This window comes from Myotis myotis, unplaced genomic scaffold (genome assembly GCF_014108235.1).
Source record: "Myotis myotis isolate mMyoMyo1 unplaced genomic scaffold, mMyoMyo1.p scaffold_m19_p_17, whole genome shotgun sequence".
NCBI classification, from domain to species: Eukaryota; Metazoa; Chordata; class Mammalia; order Chiroptera; family Vespertilionidae; genus Myotis; species Myotis myotis.
The window spans coordinates 45,561,469-45,580,963 of record NW_023416321.1 but is presented as its reverse complement, the minus strand read 5'-3'; the positions used below and the strand labels follow the sequence as shown (position 1 = coordinate 45,580,963).

General features: G+C 43.1%; 1 protein-coding gene across 1 annotated transcript in view; it reads right to left on the bottom strand.

Annotated features, from left to right (window-relative positions):
* Positions 1-14,127: 14,127 nt before the first annotated feature.
* TEKT3 (tektin 3) overlaps positions 14,128-19,495 on the bottom strand; it is a 28,365-nt gene continuing 22,997 nt past the window's right edge. The window contains exon 7 of the mRNA XM_036341511.1: positions 14,128-14,447. Within this exon, the coding sequence (XP_036197404.1) occupies positions 14,231-14,447 (217 nt within the window). The 3' untranslated portion in view covers positions 14,128-14,230. The remainder of the gene's footprint in view (positions 14,448-19,495) is intronic.

The following is a 19,495-nucleotide window of genomic DNA, read 5'->3' as shown; positions in this document are numbered from 1 at the left end:
CTCATGACTGTCCTGTTGTCTTCCGCACAGCAAGTTACAGCAAGAGACTTACTTAGTAAACAGTCTTTCCTTATGTGTCCTGGCTGCCCCGTAGGTGTCCAAGTTTGCCACCCAGCTCCAGAGTCTTCGAGAGTTTTGACACTAAAGGGTGTGGGGTTGTTTGGCTGTTCTGTAGACTCAGAAATGCCTGCACTCTGGGCTGCCGCTCCTGTGCGTGGGAGGCCTTGCCATGTCCCTCTTCCATCCTGAGTGAGTGCAGACGAGGTCTTACTGCTGTTTCCAGGGATGGAGTGGCACAGGCCCCTGGCTTAGGCAGCACCCTGCTTGCGTGGGGAGAATCAGGAGCTGGATTTCACGGTGGAGAGTGACCCACCCCCACGAGCCTCTGCCTCCAGCTGGTCCCTGTGCTGTGCATCGCAGGCTCGTGAGGCTGCATAACAGACAGCGCGGAAGTGGCCTGGCTTTGAGTTGCAGTTTCTTACACATCGAACGTGGCTGCAGTGGGTCATCAGAGAAGTTCAGTTTTAGTGTAGTTGCTCAAGGCATATCCCAAAGGTTATCTCAAAGGTTCTCATGTGCGATGGTTAATTGAATGTGTCAACTTGGCGGTTGGTAAAACCGCTTTCTGGGTGTGCCTGTGTGGATGTTTCTAGAAGAGAGTGGTATTTAAATGGGTAGAGGCGTGAAGATCGCCCTCACCAGTGCCGGGGGCATCATTCAGTACCGAGAGCCTGACTAAGACAAGAAGCCAGAGGAAGAACATAGTGTTCTCCTTGCTAGAGCCGGGGTATCCACCTTCTCCATCCCCCGGGCACCTGTACACCTGCTTCTCAGGCCTTGGCACTGGGGCTGAACCCCACACTGGCTGTCCCGGCTCTCCCCTTGCAGGTGGCAGGTCATGGGGCTTCTCGGCCACTGTAATTACGGGAGCCAGTTCTCATTACATGTATTCAGTAACATATACACACATGGACTGGTTCTGTTTCTCCAGAGAACCCTGACTAATAAGTCATGTCAAAAGGAAGAGAATTTTGGAGAGTCTCATGCTGGCTATGAAATACTCAAGCCTAAAGAGACTCCCATGCCTCCTGCTTGGGAGTTACCTTGTTTGTCCAGAGCTAGTGGCCTGGATGTGTCATCGCCCAGAGCCAGGCCTGAGGAAGCTGGAAATCACTGAAGCACAGCACTGATGACTGCCACACCTGGCTCCGAGGGGTAAAGGTCAATAAAAGGGAGTACTGTCCTGGATTCTTTCCTGGTTATAGGTTTGGCCACATGCAGACCAAACCATTATGTGGCTATCTCATTTCCACATTTTGCCCTGTCGGGTTTTTTGTTTTTCTTTTGTCTCAAACTTATTTTATATTTTATCAATAGCTCTATCTTAGCCTAATACATGCTAAAATTATTTCCCAAGGAAACTAGTGATTTGTCTGCCTTCAAAATACTTCTCACAGAGGTAGACTGGAAACCAAGTCAAGCAGTGCTTTGGCATACAGCTCAGCAGCATGCCGTGGGGTTGGGGGTGATTACTCCTCAGTGTTCTCTTTTGTAAAGCAGGGACAAGATTCCGACCAATAATCCTATATAATAAAAGGCTAATATGCATATCAACCAAACAGTGGAACAACTGGTCGCTATGATGAGCACTGACCACCAGGGGCAGACGCTCAATTCAGGAGCTGCCCCCTGACGGTCAGTGTGCTTCCATAAGGGGAGCACCGCTCAGCCAGGCTCATGGCTGGTGAGCACAGCAGCAGTGGTGGGAGCCTCTCCTACCTCCACAACAGCACTAAGAATGTCTGGCTCTCCACAGGCCTAAGCCATCAGTCAGACATCCCCCAAGGGCTCCCGGACTGGACTGCGAGAGGGCACAGGCTGGTCTGAGGGATCCCTCAAGTGCACAGATTTCATGAGCCGGGCTTCTAGTTACTTCATAATATTGAGCTTCTCAAATGAAAACAAAGTCAAACTATTCCCTTCTATATGTCTAGCCATGCCAGAGGTTTCCTTTCCAAGGAATAGGGCTGATAATCTTTTTGTTGTTAACAATTGCAGTCATTCAAAACCATTGTAAGTTTTGATGGAATTTATAATTTTTGAACTGAACTCTCTTTAAAAACATGTCCAAACTCCTCATAATAGTCACTTGGTTCAGACTAAACAATTTTACTTGGCACACCCCGTCTTGGCACAATTCTAGTTGGGGTGGTGGGTTTGCCTCCCTTAATATCTACTCAAACCTCTGAAAGTATGCCCTATTCCAGTGGCTAAAGCTCTTTAAAAACTACATTTCCCAGACTGTCTTGTAGCTCATATCTGGATGTAATTTGGGTTTCACTAATCAGATTAATGGTGTGAGACTTGACTTTGGAACGCACCTATACAGGAAGAGAAGGAGGATGTGAGGTGTGAATTTTGCCCCTACAGACGACAGAGGTCATGTTCCTGGCGTTGGTAGCTACGTTTACCGTTTCCTGATTTAGCAAAGTCAACTTTCTGATCCCAACAGAGTGGCATAGTTCTGGATGGGTAGCTGTAGTGGTGGCTTCCCAGTCGGTGGGAAGTTTTCCTTCCTGATGAAAGGCCTCTTCCTTGGTGGCCTAGTTTAGCAATGTGGTTTGGGAGTTACTCAGGAAAGTCAGCCAAGAGTCTATTTCCTCAGCTTTAGCAGTGACGCTAGGAACCATTTAATACCCTATAAGCCTTCAGGCTAGCGGGAGGACACTCATCTCTCATGAAGCCGAGCAACAGAGGTGGTCATTATCTCACCACTGATGGGTCTTTAGGTTTCATTCCTGAGCCTCTGAGCTTTCCCCTTCCTAAGGTTTAAATTTCATCCTCCTCTTCTTGAAGGCTGAGCAACAATCACATCTCCGAATTTCTATCCTTTAGGGAGGTAATTACTGATTTTTAATACCAAACAACTGGGACTCAAATGACTCTTGAAATTTCCACTAGGTAGCTCTGTGTTATTGATTTGGGGTTTTCATTGACTCCCCATCTCTAGATTTTATAATTAGACTCCTTTCCGCATTCCCTAACACTGCCACTCTGCAGTGCTTGGTATTCATCACTGCAGCATTCTGGTGTACCCTGAGCTCCATATGAGCAAAGAAATGAAGAGTCTGAAAATCCACATGATGAAATGAAGAGACTCTAAACCAAAGTAAAAAAGGAATGTACCTAGTTCTAAATTCTCTCTTATCCCAAGTCATCCTGCTGGTTGCATCTAATTGCTCAGCTATTCCCTTGATAGCATCTCTGGTGTAATTGACAAACCTCTGTTGATTATAATAGTTTATCCAATCTACATTCTTATTAATAGTTGACCATCAGAAAAATACAGACTCAAATCCTGCTGCTATCTGATTCCTAGCTTTAAATTCATTAGGGACTCCTACTGGAACCAATGGGCTCTGTGTATATATGGGTATCAAAGGAGCCCCCTGGACTCTCTCTCTTCTTCCTAGTCTGTCCGTCTGTTGAAAAAGGTTTACGATATGCCAAAGTGAAAGGGATAGCCAATTGTATCAGAGTGCAAGTTCCGCTCCAATTGCTGGGCAAGGCCACAAGTCAGGGTCCCCATGACACCACCAGACATCAGCACGGGTATCGACAGTGCAGCTTCTGAGGATACTCGGCCATTTACGCATCCTATAAATTTCCCATAAATTCCAAGTACTGTTTCCCCTCTACCTTGAGAGGCAGGAGGTATGTATAGTTTATGTCTGAGAATGGGGGGCCAGATCATTTTGGGGGTCCTTGCTCTTTATCTCTGTTGGATGGGAACAACAGGGAGAGAGTCTTACAGGAAGCGTTTCTCCAGGGGGTTTCCTCCTGATATAGGGCAAGCACACCTTCCGCCCTGTTACTGTGTGAGGTCCATCCCAATGGAAATGGGATCACTTGGGCCTCTAGCCTTCCTGCAGAGCAAGAGTAACAGTCACTTTTATTTAGGGTGTGAACAGAATATCTAATCCATTCCACCCAGGCATTTATTCCCTTATACCTTTCTTCTATTTGCCTGGTGGTGGCAGTGGCCTAGGGGATCTTGTCCTCTTAACCACAGGTCACAACATCTGAGACTCAGAGAGCTCAGTCCTTCCAAGATTAGAGAAGTCAGAGGAGCCTCCCTTTGGAAAAGGTGCCTGAAGGCCAGAGGACAGGCATTCCTTCCTCCCTCCCACACACATTAGATAAATGTGTGCCAGGATGGTGTCAGGTAGGGACAGACAGATGGTCAGGTGTGACACCTGTCCCTGGGGCGTTAACTGCTCTCAAAGGAAATTGGCCGATGGTATGGACTCAGTGAAGGAGCACTGAACTCCTGGGCTCTGGTTCCAGCTTTGCCCCATTGGAGTTTCTCTGGGCTTGATTTTTCACATCTCTAAAATAAGGGGGGTCAACTGCATGATTTCTGAGGTGCTACCATCCCTGACATTCTATGAAACCATAAGTGCACCCTTAAAAACACCATATTGTAAAGCTCGACAGTAAACAACCCTATTAAAAAATGGACAAAAGACCTGAACAGACACCTCACCAAAGAAGATATACAGATGACAAATAAGCATCTGAAAAGGTGCTCCACATCCTATGTCATTAGGGAATTGCAAATTAAAACAACAATGAGATACCATTACACACCTATTAGAAGGGCCAGAATCCTGAACACTAGTGACACCAAATGCTGACGAGGATGAGGAGGAACAGGAACTCACTCACTGCTGGTGGAAATGCAAGTACTACCATTGGCCTTGGCCAAGAAAGGGTCACTGAGCCACTTTGGAAGACAGTGGGCTGGTTTCTTACAAGGTAAACATCGCCTTACCATACGACACAGCAATTGTGCTCCCTGGCATTTACCCAAATGAGTTGAAAACGTATGTCCACACAAAAGCCTGCATGAGAATGTTTGTAGCAAACATTCCAAATCTTGGAAGTAACCAAGATGTCCTTCAGTAGGTGAATGGGTAAATAAACTGTGGTACATCCAGACAGGAGAATATTATTCAGTGATAAAAGAAAATGAGCTACTAAACCATGAAAAGACATGGAGGAAACCTAAATGCATATGAATAAGTGAGGCCAGGGTAAAAAGTCTACATACTGTATGATTTTAACTCTATGATATTCTTGAAAAGGCAAAATTATGGAGGCAGTAAAAAGATCAGTGGTTATCTGGTGTGAGGAGGGAGGGAAGATCTGTAGAGCACAGAGAGCTTTAGGGCAGTGAAGCTATTCTATGTGATACTACAATGGGGATACCTGTTGTTAAACATTTGTCCAAACCCATAGGATGTACAGCACTAAAAGTAAACCCTAATAAAGCTGTGGACTTTGCATGATTAAAACAAAAAAAAAGCTAAAATCAGATGAACTTACAACTTGTTGACATATTTAGATGTTTATCATTTAACCCAGGAATGCTCCAAAGGTTTTACGTTACCAATCAGGCTGATGAGGCTGGAGAAAAGGTGGAGGGGGAGAGGGAGCAGGCCCTGCAGCCTGTTCTAGGACTTGCAGCTTCCAGGCCTCCAGCCACTTGGATTTAAAATTGCCACATTTTTCCTTAGAGTTAACATGCTAAGGTTTGGGTGATAATGAGCTCAGCTTCTCATAGTATCAGGATTGTTAAGTAAAGAAATTGTTTTTTGGGAAGTGGGTGAGAATGCTGGCCTTGGAGTCTAAAGGCTCAGTGAGGGGCCCCTTTCTTTTTCTCTCTGTGACTCATAGGCTCCCACTCTTTTGGGATGTCCACACTATTGTGGCCTATTTCTGGACCTCAGGGCCAGCCTTTCCCTGGGCCACTTATTCTACAGTTGTGAGCATTATCTGAGCTTTCTGTTTTTGTCTCTCTCATCTCTACACACAGACCTTCTGAGCCTCTTTTAACAGCTCTTCTACACTTCCATCCTTGCAGTTCTCTAACTTGTTCTATTTAGGCTTCTCTGCCTTTACAGGGAGAAGGACGACTGCTCCCCCCACCTCCTCTAACAGAAAGCAATCTCCTCTTGAGTGACTGGACTTTTATCATTAACATATTTATAATTACCACTGAAAAACTTTATCATAAACCCTTCATTTTAGTTACATCTATTTATTATACCTTAACAACGTTGAGATTTTAAAGCCAATTATTATTACCCAAAGCATTTTCTTGACCAAAAAAAAAATATATATATATATTAAACAGGGATAACTCGCAGGCTGATTCTTCTTTACAAAATGGGAGTGCTCCTCCCGCCCCACCCCACTATTATTTCTGCAGCTTGCAGAGCTGGTCCTCCTAGGAAAAAAAAAGACTTTGGGAAATTTAGAAGGAAACAGAAACAAACAAACAAACCAAAAAACCCTACAGTAAGTAAATGAGCACTCTCAAAAGGATGGACTGGACATTAGCCTTAGAATCTTATCTCACACTCAGCACAGCAAAACGACCTTAGGTTCTGAGAGGCACAAAGCCCACACAGCACAGAAGGGGCTTCCCTATGTTCATAAAATGGCGAAGAGCAAGCTAAGCTAGCAAAGAACCTCAGTGACCAAAGTTACCTTACAGACACACAGACAGAAAGTCTTTCAAGATTCAAACACTGAATTTCTGGCCACTGATGCCTTAAAGTTCCTGCAGTTTCTGCCATGTGCTCAGCCTGCCCACAAGCAGCTGGGCCCCCAGCAAAGTGGGATGTGCCACATCTTTAAACAGGTTGATCCAAACAACAACGAGACCCAAAACATCAACAGAAACACTCTTACATACGATATTTACAGGTGCACACAACCCACGGACACCACAGAATGCCCTGCATTAAAAAAAACCACCAAAACAGAGCAATGTCTCCTGTCCCTGGTTTGATGACTGCTTTCTCCCAATGGACTATTTGGGGAATGTATTCCCTAGGCCTAGAATATTTGCTTCCCAGCCTCAGAAAGTTCCTTGTGTTTGTTTGTGCGCAATCCCCCATACTGGAGATTTCTTGCACTCCCTGAGATCTGCTTAGTCCTTCTCTAGCTGCTTCCCTCCTCCCTCCTTCCCTCTTATGGGAGAACAGAACTGCAGATCAGAACTCCGCACTAGCTTCCCATCTGGGACACATCTCATTCACACACACACAACCTCCAGGATGTCCAGACCACCAAGGCCCTACTTACTTCCCTCCGAAGATTTTCTGTACCTTGGTCTAGGCAGAGAGTTACCTGGTCACCTGGTTTCCTTTTCTGAGCCCTTTCCCCCTGCATGGCCAATTATTGACCTTTGATCTGGAGTCTGTCGCTGGCTTGGAGTGTCGTAGGTTTCCCTCTCCCAGAGGCCACCATAAGGAGATGGTGAGGTGCAGCTCCTCTAGGGAGGGGGTCTAAACGACATGAGCCCCCAAATTGTTAGATATGCCTGTCAATGAGACAAACACTGGAAACTTGATCAGCAAGGCAGATTTACTTCTGCAGAAGGGTGCGTGCCAGCTGAAAATCACAGGCAAAGTACACCGAACTGGAAGTCCATTTGGGTTTTATTCCCTGACACGGTCTGCCCTGCTCCTCACTCTGACTCTGATTGGTCAGAGCTCAGAGCTCAGGTTCACATTAATTAGAGGAAGGGGAGAGGTAAGACAGAGCCTAAGGTGGCAAGCCCCTGAGAGTCTGAAGGTCATATCAAAATGACAGAAACTAAGATGGTGGTGAACTCCTTTCTTTGACAGAAAAGATTGCTGGTTTACTCTCACAGACGTTAGCTATTTTGGTAGCTATAACTTTAGCTCAGATGACAACCTAAAATGGACACATATGGGAAAGAACCTACTCTGGTTAACAAGTGCCAAATGCTATTGCAGGCCATCACTAAACACAAACACCTCTCACATGCGGCTGAATGCTTTTTAGGAGAAATATGCTGCAGGAGACCCAGGCACACAGTGGTCAACCCCGCAATTCATCAGTGTCAATGACCAGTGGGACGCTAGAAAAGGTTGAATAAAAAACGATTACTTGATTTCTAGAATTAAGTACTTTCTATTAAATTATTGGAAAGTTTTTCTTCTGACAAAACAGCTACACTCATATATTATTCTTAAATTACTAAAGATAGACTCAAAGAAGTTTAGAGTTAGGAATTTGCAGTACTAGAATGAAGTTATTGTGCTGATGAGATCAATTTTCCAAAATATCACACTTCCATGAATATGTTGACAAAAATCAGACATTAGTTTTAAAGTAATTTTCTTTAAAAAGACCCACAACTTTTGAGAATGTCTAATTCACTCTTAGAAAGAGATAATGAAAGTTTGGAGCACACCTGAGTTCAGCACCTGACTCTTGAGACTTACTAGTGGTTTGACTGGATTATTTTATTTCTTTTTGTTTAAAAGAATATTTCTTTTTAAAAATATTTTATTGATTTTTAGAGGGAGAGATAGAAACATCGATGTGAGAGTGCAACATCAATCGGCTGCCTCCTGCACGCCCTTTACCATGGATTGAACCCATAACCTGGGCATGTGCCCTTGACCAGGAATTGAACCAGCAATCTACTGGTGCAAAGGACGATGCCCAACCAACTGAGCCACACCAGCCAGGGCTATTTTACTTCTTTTAACCCTCAATTTTCTCATTTTTTGAATATAAATAAGAAAATGTATACACCCTAGGGAATGGTTGTGATTATGAAATAATATATGTAAGTTTCTCTGCTCAGCAATCATTAACTGGCATTATCATTATATGTATCAATCTCAGGATGTGATCAATGTCCCAGAATCTGGCTCTCATTCGTGTTTTAATTTTATACAAGTTTTCCAAAATTAAAAGTTTATTAAACGCTTCTGTCCTCACATCTAAACCCATCAATGCATTGTATTACACATCTTGTTATTGTTGCTGAGGAGGGAAACCACTATATAAAACAGTGGCTAAGAGCTCTGGTGCCAGACAAGGGGACTGAACACTAAATCCACCATGGTCTACCTGAGTAACCTCAGATTAGCTGCTTGGCAACTGTGGCATTAACCTTCCCGCGTCTCCGTTCCCCCATTTGCAGAGTGGCAATACATCTGTCTTATAAGATTGTCATGTTATGTGATGGAAACATAGTAATAAGCACTCAAGAAATATTAGATGCCCTTCCTTTTCAAGTATCTGGTGTCTGAAAAACCAATAAAAACTTGTTTTGGTTGCCTATTATTGCATAAAAATTACCCAAAAATTTAGTAGTAGTTAAGACGACAATTGATTATTTTTCAGGATTCTGTGTGTTGACTGGATAGTTCTGCTTCACGTGGTATGAGCTGAGGCACTGGGAGAGAGGGAAGATTCCGGTCTCTTTCACATGGCTGCACGTGGCAGCACACCTGAGACTATTGGCTGAGGACTCAGTTCTCTTCCGCATGAGCCTCTCCATGTGGCTGCTTGGGCTTCCTCACACCATGGCACCTAGCTTTTAAGAGCATGAAAGCAGAAGCTGTCAGGCCTTGTAGGGTGAGGTGGGAGTGAATTTACAAGGACATGAATATTTGGAGGTGTTATTTCTCCTCAAGACCCTAAGAAACATCTATTACATTTCCCCTAGCAAACTGGGAAAGTTGGTTGCCCCATTCAGCATTATGTCAAGTGTCAATGCTTTATTCTTTCAGGCTGTGGTATGAGTGGTACCCTGGGGTCTTGTTTGTGGCCCTAGGTTGTTATTTTCCTCTCCGGTTGCCTGGCCTCATTTATCTTAAGGAGCCACTGCCTTTACTACACACATTAAGTGGATCAGAGTTGGGAGGTGAAACCCACCAGCTTGTTGCAAATAAATGAATATTCCCCAATACATACAGATTTTTGTTATCAGTAAATAGATTTCTGTAAAGAGCAGGGTCTCAGACAACAGAGCACCATTTGGGGGAAGTAGAACAGGTGTCATTATGCACCTTAGAGAATGGCTGTGATGATGAAATAATATTTGTAAAGTTTCTCTGCTCAGAAATCATCAACTGTCATTATCATTATATGTATCAATCTCAAGATGTGATCAATGGCCAAGAATCTGGATCTCACTCATGTTTTAATTTTATGCAAATTTTCCAAAATTAAAAGTTTATTAAATGCTTCTGCCCTCAAATCTAAATCCATCAATATGACCACAGGGCTAAGATGTGAACTTTGAAACTCAGGCCAGTGATTTCACTTCACCTTACAGGAAGAAAATACGTAATTGAGAAATAAAAGCAATTCTCACAGCTCCCACAGCCTTATTTATACACAGTGAAATATCAGTTAGAATAGCAGTGAAAGGCTTCCCTCACCAAGAAGCCCCTCCTTGTTCTACCAGAAAGCCCCCAGAACTGTTGTTTGGGTCATGGTCAGCACTTTGGAAGGTCCTTGCTAAACAAAACAATCCGGTAGCAGAAAAAATTTCCTGTCAGCTCCTAGCAAAATAGCAAACAGCAAGGTCTTTTTGACGGTGAAAGATGAAGACCTGAGCCGAAGGACTCAGGGATGTTTGGAGCAGGTCCACTTCTCCATCCTGGACCCCTGCAGGTAAAACCATCCTATGGGATTCTAGATTCTTACCAGTCTGAGCTCACACATGGCCTCAGCATTCTTCTCAACACTCCAAAGAAGCACTACCAAGGTCAAGAGCTGGTCTTCAAGGTGAAATAGATCTTGCACCCCTGGTGAAGAGATTAAGCATTGTTTCTTTTCCCCATGAACTTATGTATACTAGTATAGGATTCAGAAAATACCGTGAGAGCACTCTGTCTAGAAGGCTGGTGTTGCCAGCACACCAATGGTGGAACCAGCACTGCCGGGAACAGGTGAAGGGCCAGAGCTGGAAGAGTGGAGACTGACAGGGAACATTTGGGCACAACATGGAGCAGCAACTTCACTTCCTCCTAGTGTTTTGGGTCAGTCCTGCGCAGAAGGAAGGAAATCATTCCTGTTTTCAGAGCAAAACAAAAATTATAACCTAAAACCAGACCCCACCTCAGCTATTTACAGTGTGAACTCAGGATTCAGAAGTGCCAGTTGAGGTGTTTATGACAACACTCTCCAGAGACATAAATGGAAATTACTAAAATTATAGGTGACTTGGCTATTTAGGGGCAGTTCCGCACTTTTCTAAATTGGAATGGTGCTTGGGTAGGTGGAAGCCTTGGACATTCCAGCAGCCCTTCTCGAAGCCACACAGTATTAAAGATAGATCTGGCCTGGATCTATGAAGCCAGATCACATGTTGATATTTCCAGTCCTGCGGGTCTTAAACAGAATTCCACTCTGTGAGTTTTGGCTGTGAGTGGACTTCAGCATTAGAATACTTGCCCTCACCAAGTAGCTGCAACATTTTATACCAGAAACCAGATGTTTATTTGTGGAGTTTAGCCTTGCCCACCATTTACCAAAATAACAGGAAAACTAGACTTTTTCTATGTTTGAACTGTGTTTTCTTCCCATTACATTCTTGTAATGCCGGGAACATATGTGTAAATAAAAAGACTCCACCAGCACATATTCCTCAAAAAATATAACAAAATTATAACTCATGGAAAAAGTCAGCAGATTTTCCATATAACAAAGATCAACATATAACCAAGAAACATGTGCTGTTTATGTTTACTCTTACTATTGTCTAAAAATGAGAACCATCAGCACTCGATGGTCCTAATTGCTAAGTGTTTTAGTAGCACTGACATCTTTCTTTCCATTAGAAGCAAAGAAAGAATGGCAAAACCTACAATTTTATTTCTAAAATGATATACTGAGAACACAAAAATAACTCTAGTAGAGGTTTATCATGTTTTTGTCAACTCTACTAGCAGTTTGAGATATTTTTTTAAAGTTGAATAACCAAGGCCTGAAAAAACCTCTAAGAAACAGAGGAAGAGGGAGATAGGTTTAATGGGCAGTGGTTAGGGCTGAGCGCAAGGAGAACACAGGCATAGGGAGAGAGATGCTAATAGGTCGGGGGCGGGGGGGATACAAGTGGCTAAAAATCTGAGGGGGAAGGAGAGAAAGCCTTTCCCTTTGGTAATCCCATCTAATTTCAGAGTTTCTAGATGGAGGGCTTCAAAGCTAACATGCACTCTACATCATATCAAATTGAATTCTACATTCTTAATGTAAGTTAAGACATCCTTAAAAGAATTAGCAGAAGCTATAAGAAAGAATTTGGGGAAGAGGAAGAGCTTTCCTGGTGTAACTCCAGAGGCTAAATCATAACGGAAACACACCTTTTATTTTCTACACCAAAAACCATGAACAAATTGAAAAGGCAAGTGGCATGTAAGCGTGTGCTCAATACCTATGACGAACGTGTCATGACTGAGATGCAGGCAACAAAAACTTAAGTGAAAAAAAGATAAATACCAGGGGTGTCAGGCAAATCACAAGGACAAGCCATGGGCAAAAGAAACTCAAGAGCCCAGTGTACAACCTCCTACACTCGCTTCCAAAGGGTGAGATGTTCAAGCATCAAGACCATCTTCACACAAAACAGGAAAGCGGGACAGAAAGGCTTCTGGGACATGCCGACAGACAAGCCTTCTCGGGCCTGCAGGCCCGCGGGCAGAGAAGGCCCACTCTCAGGGGGGCAGCTTTACAACACGGCGGAAAAGCCTTTTAGAATGGGCCTAACTCCTGATCCAATGAGTCCATATCTGTGAGCTTACCTTAAGGAAAATATTAAAGATGTCCGCAGATATCGAGAATAAATCATGGCTACATTGTTAACCAAGAGCAAGGCATGCTATAAATATCCAGCAATGGGAACGTGATTATAGAACACCCTGGAACCTCAGGACAATGAAATATTAAAAAGCTATTAAAATGAAGTTGTGAAAAGATGTTTAAATATGTGGAAAGGGTGCATATGAACAAAACAAACAACTCAAGTGTATTGCGGCGAGGAAGGCTCTGCAGTGATCTGACATCTAGTGCTTTATAAGTGCTGGCTACTTTTCTAAGAACGATTCCATTTTTGAGAGAAAAATATGTACAAAAACACAGAAATAAAATCTGTGCATATCAACATATCTAGTTAGTTCAGAAATGTGGAAGGTTTCTATTTTCTTCATGTGCTTACTGTATTTTCTGAAATTTCAGCTGAAATAAGTGATATTTAGTGTTTTTAGAGGTTAAAAAAAAGAAGGTTTTGAAAAATCAGGTTCTATATTAAGAGCTAATGCAATGGAAACACATTTATAATATTTGAATAGGGAAAGGGAAATTACAAATCAGCACTGTGATCCTAAATATGTTATTAATTATGTATTTAGAGATAAATATTATAATAATACATATTTGTAAACAAATATAAACATGACAATGATCTATTTTTGCAAATACTATACACAGTCACAGAAAAAATGATTGAAAGCACACACAATAGAATGTTGGACACATCAGTGATTATTTTGGGTATTGGGATAGCGAGTGCTTTTCAGGAGTTTTGTGTGTGTGCATTAAACACCCTGAGAGAAAGAGAGAATGTAGAACTTCCTGGAATTCAAGCCCACCCAGGGTCAAGGCCTTGGGTCACGCTGGCCCCTCAGCACTCCCTCCACATGGAAAGTACCCAGGCCCTGTGATTTGTTCAATATGCTTGCATTTCTGCCTTGTTTCTGCTGCCACCTGCCCAGATGCAACTTCCACTGCTCAGTCATGGCTCCCATAAGCCCTCTCCCTGCTCACAGATGCCCACCCATCAGTTCCCCCCACGCCTCCACCTGGGGCTGAAGGCCCCCACTGTCCCAGGCATCTTGCCGGTTGCATTCCTTCCTATACACCCTGCCTTACGAACTAAATCGCTCTACTATGATCGCTCCAAATGCACTCTATGGTTTCCCACCTCTGATTTTGCTCAAACTGCCCCAACTACCACACACCAGAGGCCTTGCCTTCCCTCCATGTTGCCTTTGTGGCATCGCTCAGAACCCACCATTTGTGATTCCCGCTCCTCCCTCCCAGAGAAAATCCATTTTTCCCTTCCAGCCCACTCATGTTATACAATGAATAAAAAGAGCAATACAAATAAGATTTTACCTTCTCTATTAGATGGATTGTATTTCCCTATACCCTTCCCTTAGCCCAGAAGTAAGGGGAAATTAAGGTTTGGATGCAAACCAAAGGCTTTCCAAGACAGGAGACTGTACATTCCATCAATGCAATCCTTTAATAAGTGAACAGATCCGCTCAGGGCTCCACAGGCTCTGCTGCTACTTTCCCAGGAGTAAAGAAGCGGCTCCCGGCGGCGTCCCTAGCAGAAGCCCACCAGCCGGAGGGTGTTGGGGAAGCTCTTGCGCATCCCCATGCACTTCTCCTGGTCGATGTACAGAGAATTGGCTTTGACAGCCAGGTCGTGCTCCAGGGTGGCTTTGGTGTGGACCAGAGACTGCAGGGTGTCCTCGGCCTGCCTCAGGCGCTTCTGTAGGGTCTGGATGGTGTCATCTACCTCATACACCTCATTGACAAGGCTGCGGGAGGAAGAAGCACCCGATTAGATTAGCAGAGGACACATTCCCAACAGTGGTTATTAGCTGAATTAAGGACGTGTGTGGTCAGTGAATTCCTATTGGAGGTGTGGCTGCTGTGCTGGGCTCAGATGGAGTCCCCAGAGGCACATGGGTCACACAGTCATCACAGCTACTTCATATTGCAAGACTGCAAATAGGAAGCAAGACTGGTGTGGGGCTCTAGTATCTGTCAGGGCCACACCCATTCATCACACCCAGAACCCCAAAGGCAAACTAGGCCTATGTTGGGGACAATAGCAAATTTTACACACACACACACACACACACACACACACACACACACACACACACAAACATTAAACTGTTAAACATTTTATTTTTTAAATATTTACTAAAAGTGGAAAAAATAAAAACTTAGCTGGATTTTCTTACATTTATTTTATCATTGAAATTATTTTTGTAGTTAGGAAGAGGGGGATAACCAACTTGATTCAGTGACTAGAATTTTGCCCACCCTCGCCACACCCTGGTTGGGTAGAGAGAGGGATGGGTTAATGAACACGCCTCCAATTGTAATGCTCCTCTCCTGTCAACAATGCTCCAAGATAATGCTTCAAGGTTCCAGAGTAAATATACTTGTAAATGTCAAAAACTTAATAGAACATGAAAATAATGCATAAAATCAGCTACATAAACTGTGAAACAAATTGCAGTTCCAATTAGGTTGTGATAATGGAAAAAACATGACACATTTCTCATTAAAACAAAAAGGAAACTTCATGGAAAAATTTAGCATTTCCTCAAGTTCTATGTATTGATATTGTTTTAATTTTTATTTCTTTACTAGTGAACCTTTTCTAAATGTCTGTTGGTCATTTTGCATTTCTTGGGTGAATTCTCTCTGTCTTGTACTCCTTTTTCTACTGAGAGATTTCTATTTATCTTATTCATTTGCAAAGAGCTTTTTCAGTATCAAGCACATTGATTTTTTTTTGTCTGCTATGCTGTGGCAAATGTTTCCCCAATTTGTTTTTTGCCTTTTAATTTTGTGATTTTTTGTTATATGTAAGAGCTCAGTTTTTTGTTGTTTTTTTAAAAATATATTTTATTGATTTTTTACAGAGAGGAAAGGAGAGGGATAGAGAGTTAGAAACATCGATGAGAGAGAAACATCGACCAGCTGCCTCCTGCACACCCCCTACTGGGGATGTGCCTGCAACCATTGTACATGCCCTTGACCAGAATCAAATCTGGGACCTTTCAGTCTGCAGGCTGGCGCTTTACCCACTGAGCCAAACCAGTTAGGGCTGTTGTTTTTTTAAAATATTTTTTTATTGATTTCAGAGAGAAAGGGAGATAGATAGATAGATAGATAGATAGATAGATAGATAGATAGATAGAAAGAAACATCAATGATGAGAGAAAATCATTAATTGACTGCCTCCTGCATGCCCCACACCGGGGATCGAGCCCGCAACCTGGGCATGTGCCTTGACTATGAATTGAACCGTGACCTCCTGGTTCATAGGTCAATGCTCAACCATTGAGACATACTGGCTGGGCAAGAGCTCAGTTTTTACTAAGCCAAATCTCTTTTTTCCTTTCTGATTTCTTCCACTGTGTTTTGTTAGAAAATATTCTCTTCCTGAAGAGCAATTAAGAGCTCCTCTACCCACTGATTTGGCCAATAATATCCAAGGGAGATAACCATGTAGTCACTCAAGACGAAAATAGGAAACAGATTATAAAACGCTAATCCTATGTAATAAAAGGCTAATATGCAAATTGACCAAACGACAGAATGACCAGTTGCTAGGATGCACACTGACCACCAAGGGGCAGATGCTCAACACAGGAGATGCCCCCTGGTGGTCAGTGTGCTCCCACAGGGGGACCGCCACTCATCCAGAAGCTGGGCTCACGGATGGCAAGTGCAGCAGCTGTGGCAGGAGCCTCTCCAGCCTCCGTGGCAGTGCTAAGGAGCAGCGAGCAGGCAGGTGTTAAGGAGCGAGGGGTTCTGGACTATGAGAAGGAGCAGACTGGGCTGAGGACCCCCCTCACCCCTCAGTGCATAAATGTCATGCACCGGGCCTCTAGTAATAATAATAATAATAGTAATAATAATAATGATGGCAACTCATTTACCAACTACTTTATTAGTATTATATGTATAATATAATACATATTAAATGCTACTATGTAGTAAATACATATTCTATCCTAAGTACTTTACATGATTTGACAATTTAATCCTAATAACAACACTCTGAAGTAGATACTGTGATTATCACCATTTACAGATGAGGAAACTGAGGTACAAGGACCTCAGGTTTTGCATAAAATCCCCACCCACTGCTATTTTTTTTAAATATATTTTATTGATTTTTTACAGAGCAGAAGGGAGAGGGACAGAGAGTTAGAAACCAATGAGAGAGAAACATTGATCAGCTGTCTCCTGCACACCCACTACTGGGGATGTGCCACAACAAAGGTACATGCTCTTGACCGGAATTGAACCCAGGACCCTTCAGTCCACAGGCCGATGCTCTATCCACTGAGCCAAACTGGTTAGGGCCCCTTCCACTGTTATTAATTACCATGCTGCTTCCCTGCTTGACTCTGGTCAGTTGAAAACACAACTTCAAATTCACCAAATTTTAACCAGTTATTCAAAGTTAAGGTTTTCTTCATTTTGGGGTTCATTTATCAGTGGACTGGAGGTACATGAGATTAATTAAAAGATAGTAATATAAAGAGGGCAGTGACAATGAGCAAAAGGGATGTGGACATCCCTAGAGACAGAAAAAGATTTTGTGACCATAGAAAAAATATTCAGACCATATTAAAATCATTATACCAAGGCAATTTAATAGCTTCCCAGAACTTTGCAACTGGAAAATCAATGTGAAAGGTCATGGAGCCTAGCTTCCTTGTTTTACAGATGAGGAAACTAGGCCCAGAGGACTGGTGAACTGCCTTTTAGGGGCCCTCGGCCACGTGTGTTTATAGCTGCACACAACAGGAAGCTAAGAGGAAGTGAGGAGCCTCGGTGGCCATATGAAGAGCTAGGTCGCTGAGCTCCCTATGAGAAAAGGACAGAAGCAGAGACCGGGATATTGGCCTCAACACACTGGAACCCTTTCGGTGAGACCACCTCATTTCTACCTGTAATCCCCAAAGTGTAGGGTTGCCCCATAATAAACAGGATGCCCAGTTAAATCTGAATTTCAGATGCACGTGTAATTTTTAATTATAAGTATTTCTTAATTGTAGTAAAATACACATAACAAACATTTTACCATCTTGAGTATTTTTAACTATGCAGCCTTCACCACCATCTACTCACAGAGCCTTCCCCATCTTGCAAAATGGAAACTCTGCCTTTATTCAACACAAACTCCCCATTCCACCCCCCACCCCCCACCCCCCATCCCTGGCATCCACCTTCCTACCCTCTGTCTCTATGAATCTGACCATTGTAAGAACCTCATATGTGTGGAGTCACAGTGTTTGTCTTCTGTGACTGGCTTACTTCACTTGGCATAGTGTCCTCAAGGTCAGTCCATGTGGTAGCAGGTGCCTGAATTCCCTTCTTTTTTAAGGCTAAATAATACTTAGTGCAAGTATTTTTACTTCGCATAAGTATTTTTAGTTTGTTGCATGCAATATTTGGGGTATATATACTGAAAAATTAATCATTATTTATCTTAAATTCAAATTTAACTGGCTGTCCTGTTTTAATTTGCAAAATCTGGCAACCTGCCACAGGGCCAGTATAATGTCAGGCCCCACGTGGGCTCTCACAGCTTGTTATGATTATTAAAATGGCACCAAAGTAACAATTTTTGTTCTACTCAAAATCCGTCATGCATGCCTTTCCTACAGGGAGAAGTGTAATCTTATTTAAGGAGTTGCACAAATCACAGTTGTTGTTGAGGTTGGGGGTGAGAGGGTGGAGAGGCCAAGAGAGGGAGCCTCATTTTGTATTCTGTATAGATCTGTACTATTTGAATTTATTTTAAAATCAGAATAACCACCCATACACAAAAACACACACACAAAAAAAAACCACACACAACTTTTGGGAAAAAAAGTAAGCAAGGTGAAAAGTGTGACATAAAAGTATAACGAAATAATTTCTTCACAGTTTTATCTTGTATTGAGTAGTAGAATATGACAAAATGAGAGGAAGAAAACATTAATGTCAAATAATACCATATACTATAGCCAGATGACAAAATAGTATGCAAGCAATGTTTACAACAACAACAACAACCACCTTGTGCTTGCCATCGGGAAGGACGCACAGTGCTGGTTGAGGGTCAGGATATTAAATCTACATGCAGAAAGATCCCAGTTTTGTTCTTGTGTTTGGTGGCAAATATGACAAGTAGATGGCATTGCTTATTCCTTGATGGCAGAAAGAATTAAGGGTGGTTTTTTATTTCTTATTTCATTTTCTGATATTTCTATCATGAACTAATACTATTCTTAAACTCAGAAAGAAAACAATAAATATTTTTCAAAAAGGAAACACAATTTTGAGGGACTTTATCTCTCTTTGACCTTCAGAGAGGTTTCTGACATGACTCAGCTGACCTACACAACTGGGAGCACACCTCTCGCTTGGACAGCGCAACCATCACACCATGACCCTTTCACAAACTCCCCGAGGGTCCCACCACACCCTTGTGCTGGGCTCACCCTTCCGGCTGGCCATGCTAGGATGTGGCTGGCCCAGGTCTACGCAGGGCATGGAGCAGTTGGGCCCCCAGCACCCAGGCCACCTGTGTGTCCCATCCCAGGCACTGGCAATGTCATCCTGAGGATGCTGAAACAAAACCCTCTGATGATCGTGACCTGCCCTCTTCCTCATAGCCCATCCCTCAGTCACAGTCCTGTTATTCCATCTCCCAGAGAACCTCACATGTGCCACAGAGTCCTCCCCTGTGCTCTGTTGGCATGCCCTGGAACGTGCCTGCTGTCCCTGACCTCAGCGCCTTCACCCTTCCCATGCCCTCAGCCCAGCACTTTATCCACCACCCACC